Here is an 8,589-nt window from a genome sequence, read left to right as displayed (position 1 = left end):
CCATAACCTCAAGCTTGTCCTCAGCGACACGCGACCAAGCAACGGTAATCACCACCTCAACGCCACGAATGGTACAACATCCCCGGCTTATTTTGCTTAATCTGGGCAGGAAACTGACATGCTTCTTTGCAACAATTTTACCAGATTTGGAGTAGGCTTGTATCTCAACATCCAACCTTCCTTCATAGTCTACAGAAACAACATCCCTTGGCAGATGTAGGTAACCATCGGAACCTTTCAGCATTGCTCCATCTTTTGAATCAACCATCACAATTTCAGGATACTTCGACTTCCCTGGTAGTGGGGAACAACCGTATACTGGTCGCACTCTTCGACATCCTCGTAGAGGCCTTCACGAAGCACAGGGTGCAGAGCAGAGCGCGCCTCGCAACAAGTGCTCCGCTCGCGGCGCCTCCGGCCCACGGCTGCTCCGCCGCCTGGAGGGCTGCTGCCCATCCTCACCGGGTCAACCACAAAAGAAAAGGGGGAAATGTCCATGACAGAAAACGACAAAAGAAGAACAGACTGGCTCAGCAAGCGGAAAAGTAACTGCTCGAGCGGTCGAACGCCATAAAGGGAATTCGGTTCTTATGGGCATGTTCGGTTGGCCAATCCGGCTTAGATCCAATACAGCCTATGTATGGATGTGCATTATAACTGAACAATTCCTGTTGTGGATCGGAGTTAAGTAGTTTAAACAGCCGGCACCTACTCTCCACCACTTGCCCTATGACGCCCGAGCTTGCTCTTCCTTATCTCAGAGAGCTGCTTCGCGAGCCTGGCGAGCGCTTCTGCGTTGCTCCCCGCCCCAGGAACAACCACATACTTTCCTGTCTCGACGTCCACCCTTGATACGGGCTGATGAAGCATCCGCTCACCAATCCTTATAAGTTCCTGCATGTTCTCCGGCGTAGCCACGTCCACAGTGGCCGCCACGCCCCGGAGCGAGTTGTCCTGGATGCGGAGGTAGTTGGCTTCGCACGACTGGAAGAGCGTGGCAGCCTGGATGTCGACGACACCAGAGCTGGCCTCCATGAAAATGTCAACGATGGGGACCATATCCTTGTTGCGCAGCCACCTGATGGTGCCCCACCGGGAGGACTGCTTCGCCGTGTAGAGACCATGATCGGACGATGACCCGGTGCCAATGGACACCACCCGGAATTTGCAGCAGTCCACCTGCTTCCATGGGTAGATATTCTCGTTGCCTTTACTCATGATGTTGTTGACGATTTGTGTCATGGCAATCAATGTCTGCACACATAGGGAAATATAACAATCGAAGTCAGTGCTTGGCACGTATAGACACATCTTAATACCCAACAGACTTTTACCGGATCATTAGCGACGACACCACCGTCAATGAGATTGTACTCGCGCGTCTTGCCGTCGGCGTCACTGGTCTGGAAGTAGTGAGGTGGGAGGTAGGTCGGAGCAGCGGAGGTGCTGATACAGACATCCGAGAGCAGTGCATCCTTCAGAGGCATGCTCTTTGCCTATAAGCCATATAAACTTTGTTTATTTGAATATCCAGAAGTACAAATTAGTCGTTCAATACTCCAGATGAGCCAGGATCAATACCATCGGTCCGGCGAATCTAGCCCAAAAACATTGAGGGTAGTATAAATCTAAACAACAACAAGCTAAATTAGAGTGTGTGCACAAGCATGTGGTTCAACATGGGGTTAGAAAGAAAACATAAAAGGAGCAAAGCAGCAAGTAGGGATCTAAATGGGGTTAGCAAGAAAACATGCATGGAACAAGGCAGCAAGTAGGGTACTACATTGGGTTTGAAAGGAAATATGCATGGAACAAAGCAGCAAACAGCATGCATGAAGCAAGGCAGCAAGCAGGTTTGCATTCCCAGCTTTGGCCATCGATAATGTAAAAGGCTATGTCCAGCTGTTTTCTATCATTATGGGCTGATAAGATAGGTTTAGCTTCACCGAATACTAGTAATAAACCCCTGAAAAAACAGTACCAGCAACAACTGCCCCTTAGATATGCTCATATAATCGGATTATATGCCGTAACATACATCATATGTAGAGAAGATGATGGGATGGAGCAGCTGGATGTCGAATGTTGGTATAACGATGTTGGTGAGCGTATTGCGCATCCTCGTGTTTCCAAGCATGCTCTCAATCTTGCTGTGCAGATGCTTGCCATCATACTTCGGGCGCATCAGCGATGCCATAAACGCGACGAGCGTACTCCTCCTGCCGATATTAATAAACTCCCCGATCAATCACCAATTTCCATTAGATGCACAGTACATGAAATTAGTCGATCATATTCTCAAGGATCCTCGATCAACAATCAATTGTCCATACGGGCACACTTTTCTTCTTTTATAGAAGAGTTGCCCATCTAAAAATTTCTGAAAAACAGCTGGAAAAAACAGCGAACCTAAAACACGCCTAGAATTTGCAAGAGCCCTCTCGGACCCAAAAGGCTCGCGCGGCCACCTCCTGGGGCGGGCCTGGCCGATGCGGGCAGTGGCTGCCGTGACCCGTTGGCCCAGATCGGGCCCAGGGTGAGCCCGCTGCGGCCGCCGCGACCCGCCGGCCCGGATCGGGCCTAGGGCAAGCCCGCTGCCGCCGCCGCCGCACGCCATGGCAGCAGCCCTTTGGATGACCTCGCCGAGAACCGTCGCCAGGTCGATCTGCTCTCCCAGCGCCGCCACCTCGCTTTCTCCGCCACTCCACCTCGACGGGGACGGCCGGAGCACCTGGTTCTTGGACGAACTAGTAGTATGAATAGGAAGAAGAAGAATAGAAATTTGGGTCTGACAATGCGTTGGGGAACAAAAAAAAAACAACGGACATGCACCGCTATCCGCGTCTTCGGAGCCCGACGCAAACAACCAAAATCGGACGACCCAAAACCCTAACTGCCGAACAAGTTTAGCTGCTTGGCTGCTTCTAACTACCCGCAACGAGACAGAAAAACCAGGTAACCGTAAGGGTTAAAATCCTCAAATTTTTTTGATTTTGGGCTCGTGCATAGAAACTACTGTACCAGTCATGTAGCATGAGGGGGTTACCTTTGGAGAACCCCCGTCGGCCGTTTAGGGACGGGGCCCGCCGCCAACGCCACCGCGGCCAGAGCCGGCGGCAGCGGAGGCGGGGAGGGCTCGCCGCCGGGATAGGGTTTGTCGCTCCCGGGCCACCAGGGTGCAATCTCCTTAAATTTCCACATCATTTGTCTAAGCCAGGTTTCCGGCGGACGACAGGTTGGTCTACTCCGGCTGCCGGGACAACTTGGAAAGACGAGGGAAAGGAGTGGAGGAGTGGGCAGGGGAAGCGGCCAGCTGATGCGGCAGCGACTCGCGACTGGAGAAGAGATGTGGAGGTGCGGTACTACCCAGATTCAGACGGGTCATATGGACCTGATTTTCACAGGTGCGAACCGCACACCTGCATCATGATCTGTGAAGGACTAACTGCCGAACAAGTTTAGCTGCTTGGCTGCTTCTAACTACCCGCAACGAGACAGAAAAACCAGGTAACCGTAAGGGTTAAAATCCTCAATTTTTTTTGATTTTGGGCTCGTGCATAGAAACTACTGTACCAGTCATGTAGCATGAGGGGGTTACCTTTGGGGGAAAATAGCCGGGCCGTTCTCCATGTAGAACCCGTTGATGTCCTTGGCGGCGAACAGTGGGCGGTTGTCTTCGCTGGGTGCGGTCAGCATCGCAGCGATGAGGCCACCGGTGCTCGTGCCGGTAATGCAATCAAAGTAGTCTGCGAGCCTTGAGTTAGGCCCGTCGAGCTGCTGGAGTTGGCTTTCGAGGTCGGCGAGGATGGTACCTGGTATAATACCTCTGATACCACCCCCGTCGATGGCGAGGATAGTCATCATTGGTGACGGCGCCACCATTGTACCCGGCCAGGCGCCGTGACACACGTCCTCAATTCTGCCGCCTTCTGTTGGTGCGGTGGTTCCATCAAATGGGATGTTATGTGTGGCAGCCGGAATCAAAAATTGTGCAATTGTGATGATGAGAGTTGGCGCAAGAAGAATGCCTGCAGGTCCAGCGAGAGCCATCGCAGGACGCGAGAAAATGGTGGTTGGTGTGGCACCTACTTTGCTCGCCGCAGTCTCCTGCTTGCTTATATAGGCACAGAAGAATTTTGTGGCTTTGCCTTGACCCATCCGACTCACACGCTTCGATCTGGTTTGTTGGACCTGTTCAGGAGAAAGTGACAGGAGGATCGGAAATGGAGGTTGAATGCTCACAGCAAAAAGAATGAGGCAATGATGAGGCTTGTCCTGCTGCGTGTTTGTTTCCCTTGCACATTTTTTATTACTCCGTTCATTCGTGGAGTAAGTTCTTTGATTAAGTCGTTCAATTTCAGTCGGTAAGACAAGATAGTGAGTGAACGAAGAAACCACGTCAAAATAAGCGTCACTACTACAGTATGTTATAAACGAGATGCACAATAAACGAAGAACGAAAAGTAAAACACTGCAGGGGACACGAGATTTTAACGTGGAAAACCCTTGCAAAACACAAGGGAAAAACCACGGGCGCCAGCCAGCAAAACTTCACTATTTCGGTGGTGTTTACAAACGTCGTGGGTGTACAATGATGCGACAAAACCCTAGCGGCGGCTTACAGGGAATATATATAGACGGTGGCAACGATCCGTACGACGGGCCTCGCTCCGCTCGTCAGAAGTTAGCCTCCCTTTAGTATATGAATTTGGATCACAATATAACAAACTCCACCTTGAGACAAATTCCTTGTAGCATGAACTTCAACAATCACCTGAATCAACAAAGAAAACACTTGTTGGCGCCAATAGCCACTTGGGCTAAACAGTTATACCAACCAAAGCTCAAGCTTGGACACAGGGACATGCCATCATATCAGCAGGATTATCATGAGTACTAATCTTGCATACCTTCACTTTACCTTTTGCAACCACATCTCTGATTGCGTGGTACTTAATATCAATGTGCTTTGTCCTCTCATGGAACATCTGATCTTTAGTAAGATAAATAGCACTTTGACTGTCACTGAACAACTTAATGCAAGAATTATCTCCACAAAGCTCAGCATATAAACCTTTCAGACAAACAACCTCTTTACCTGCCTCAGCAATAGCCATGTACTCAGCCTCAGCAGTAGATTGTGCAATAACATCCTGCAAAGTAGCCTTCCAGCTAATAGCACATCCACCAACAGTAAACACATAACCTGTGAGGGACCTTCTCTTATCCAAATCGCCAGCATAATCTGAATCCACATATCCAGCGAGCCCCTCACCAATCCTGCCAAACCTCAAGCAAGCTTTTGATGTGCCGCGAAGGTACCTGAAAATCCACTGAACAGCTTTCCAATGTTCTTTACCAGGATTAGCCATGTATCGACTGACCAAACTCATAGCATATGACAGATCAGGACGTGAACAAACCATGGCATATACAGCACTAGAATAGGGAACTCGAGACATGTACTCAATATCATCTTCAGAGCTAGGACATTGCAAAGCTGACAACTTGAAATGAGAAGCAATATGAGTAGTAACTGACTTTGCATCATGCATATTAAAACGATGAAGAACTTTCTCAATGTACTTTTCACGACTAAGAAACAACAAACTAGACTTTTCTGTCCCTTTTAATTTCCATGCCTAGTATTTTCTTAGCGGGACCAAGATCCTTCATCTCAAACTCACTACTTAATTGATTCTTTAAAATAGTGATCTCTTTCATGCTCTTGGCAGCAATCAACATATCATCAACATATAGCGGCAAATAAATAGGTGATCCATTAACAAACTTGATATACACACGACTATCATGCCGAGATCTCTCAAAACCATGTGTAAGCATAAATGAATCAAACATTTTATACCACTTGTCGTGGCGGTACTGTTTCGGACCATAAAGGGACCTCTTTAATTTGCAAACAAGATCCTCCTTACCGGGCACAACATAACCTTCGGAGTTGGTCCATATATATCTCCTCCTCCAACTCACCATGCGGAAAAGCGGTCTTTACATCTAGCTGCTCAAGCTCAAGATCATGCATAGCAACAATCCCAAAGAAAGCACGAATAGAACTATGCTTCACAACCGGGGAGAATACATCATTATAATCAACACCTGGAATTTGACTGAAACCTTTTGCTACTAACCTTGCCTTAAACCGTGGAGGCTCATTAGGAGACAAACATTCCTTTCTTTTAAATATCCACTTGCAGCGGATGCTTGCACACAGTTGATGTGGGCGTAGTAGCTTCCTTGTGACGGTAAAGCACTCGTCCGTTGGGAACCCCAAGAGGAAGGTATGATGTGTACAGCAGCAAGTTTTCCCTCAGTAAAAAACCAAGGTTTATCGAACCAGTAGGAGCCAAGAAGCACGTTGAAGGTTGTTGGTGACGGAGTGTAGTGCGGCGCAACACCAGGGATTCCGGCGCCAACGTGGAACCTGCACAACACAACCAAAGTACTTTGCCCCAACGAAACAGTGAGGTTGTCAATCTCACCGGCTTGCTGTAACAAAGGATTAGATGTATAGTGTGGATGATGATTGTTTGCAGAGAACAGTAAAACAAGTATTGCCGTAGATTGTATAAGATTAAAAGAATGGACCGGGGTCCACAGTTCACTAGAGGTGTCTCTCCAATAAGATAAATAGCATGTTGGGTGAACAAATTACAGTTGGGCAATTGACAAATAGAGAGGGCATGACAATGCACATACATGACAAGATGAATATTGTGAGATTCAATTGGGCATTACGACAAAGTACATAGACCGCTATCCGAGCATGCATCTATGCCTAAAAAGTCCACTTTCGGGTTATCATCCGAACCCCTTCCGGTATTAAGTTGCAAGCAACGGACAATTGCATTAAGTATGGTGCGTAATGTAATCAATAACTATATCCTCGAACATAGCATCAATGTTTTATCCCTAGTGGCAACAGCACATCCACAACCTTAGAACTTTCACTGTCCCAGATTTAATGGAGGCATGAACCCACTATCGAGCATAAATACTCCCTCTTGGAGTTACTAGCAAAAACTTGGCCAGAGCCTCTACTAACAACGAGAGCATGCAAGATCATAAACAACACATAGGTAATAGATTGATAATCAACATAACATAGTATTATCTATCCATCGGATCCCAACAAACGCACATGTAGCTTTACAGATAGATGATCTTGATCATGTTAGGCAGCTCACAAGATCCGACAATGAAGCACATGAGGAGAAGACAACCATCTAGCTACTGCTATGGACCCATAGTCCAGGGGTGAACTACTCACTCATCAATCCGGAGGCGACCATGTCGGTGTAGAGTCCTCCGGGAGATGAATCCCCTCTCCGGCAGGGTGCCGGAGGTGATCTCCTGAATCCCCCGAGATGGGATTGGCGGCGGCGGCGTCTTAGTAAGGTTTTCCGTATCGTGGCTCTCGGTATTGGGGGTTTCGCGACGGAGGCTTTAAGTAGGCGGAAGGGCAACGCGGGGGGCCACACGAGGGCCCCACACGCCAGGGCCGCGCGGCCTAGGGCTTGGCCGCGCCGCCCTGTTGTGGCGGCGCCTCGTGGCCCCACTTCCTTTCCCCCTCGGTCTTCTGGAAGCTTCGTGCAAAAATAGGACCCTGGGCTTTGATTTCGTCCAATTCGAGAATATTTCATTACTAGGATTTACGAAACCAAAAACAGCGAGAAAACAACAACTGGCTCTTCGGCATCTCGTTAATAGGTTAGTGCCGGAAAATGCATAATAATAACATATAATGTGTATAAAACATGTGAGTATCATCATAAAAGTAGCATGGAACATAAGAAATTATAGATACGTTTGAGACGTATCAAGCATCCCCAAGCTTAGTTCCTACTCGTCCCGAGTAGGTAAACGATAACAAAGATAATTTCTTAAGTGACAATGCTACCAACATAATCTTGATCAATACTATTGTAAGCACATGTAATGAGTGCAGCGATCAAAACAATGGTAAATGACATGAGTAAACAGCTGAATCATAAAGCAAAGACTTTTCATGAATAGTACTTAAAGACAAGCATCAATAAATCTTGCATAAGAGTTAACTCATAAAGCAATAATTCAAAGTAAAGGTATTGAAGCAACACAAAGGAAGATAAAGTTTCAGCGGTTGCTTTCAACTTGTAACATGTATATCTCATGGATATTTGTCAATGCAAAGTAATATAACAAATGCAATATGCAAGTATGTAGGAATCAATGCACAGTTCACACAAGTGTTTGCTTCTTGAGGTGGAGAGAAATGAGTGAACTGACTCAACATAAAAGTAAAAGAATGGCCCTTCGCAGAGGGAAGCATTGATTGCTATATTTGTGCTAGAGCTTTTATTTTGAAAACAAGAAACAATTTTGTCAACGGTAGTAATAAAGCATATGAGTTATGTAAATTATATCTTACAAGTTGCAAGCCTCATGCATAGTATACTAATAGTGCCCGCACCTTGTCCTAATTAGCTTGGACTACCGGATCATCGCAATACACATGTTTTAACCAAGTGTCACAATGGGGTACCTCCATGCCGCCTGTACAAAGGTCTAAGGAGAAAGCTCGCATTTTGG

The 8,589-nt window shown here is 47.3% G+C and overlaps 1 protein-coding gene across 1 annotated transcript; it reads right to left on the bottom strand.

Moving 5' to 3' along the window:
- Nucleotides 1-708: 708 nt before the first annotated feature.
- On the bottom strand, nucleotides 709-7,426 carry LOC124690752 (patatin-like protein 1). The gene is made up of 5 exons (XM_047224095.1): nucleotides 7,417-7,426; nucleotides 3,599-3,863; nucleotides 2,039-2,219; nucleotides 1,335-1,496; nucleotides 709-1,254 (listed from the first exon to the last, which is right to left on the bottom strand). Exons 2-5 carry the CDS (start codon nucleotides 3,859-3,861, stop codon nucleotides 709-711), a joined length of 1,152 nt encoding a protein of 383 aa, XP_047080051.1. The 5' UTR covers nucleotides 3,862-3,863; nucleotides 7,417-7,426.
- Nucleotides 7,427-8,589: the final 1,163 nt, after the last annotated feature.

The sequence above is a fragment of the Lolium rigidum genome, chromosome 2 (genome assembly GCF_022539505.1).
Source record: "Lolium rigidum isolate FL_2022 chromosome 2, APGP_CSIRO_Lrig_0.1, whole genome shotgun sequence".
Taxonomy (NCBI): Eukaryota; Viridiplantae; Streptophyta; class Magnoliopsida; order Poales; family Poaceae; genus Lolium; species Lolium rigidum.
This window is presented reverse-complemented; position numbering and strand designations above follow the sequence as displayed.

Excerpts from the sequence above, each read along its gene's own strand:
- LOC124690752 (XM_047224095.1), bottom strand. The coding sequence starts at position 3,861 with ATGACTATCCTCGCCATCGACGGGGGTGGTATCAGAGGTATTATACCA. Across the intron at positions 2,220-3,598 it reads CCGGCTATTTTCCCCCAAAG|GAGGAGTACGCTCGTCGCGT; the intron begins GTAACCCCCTCA and ends TAATATCGGCAG. Across the intron at positions 1,255-1,334 it reads GTGTCGTCGCTAATGATCCG|ACATTGATTGCCATGACACA; the intron begins GTAAAAGTCTGT and ends CTATGTGTGCAG.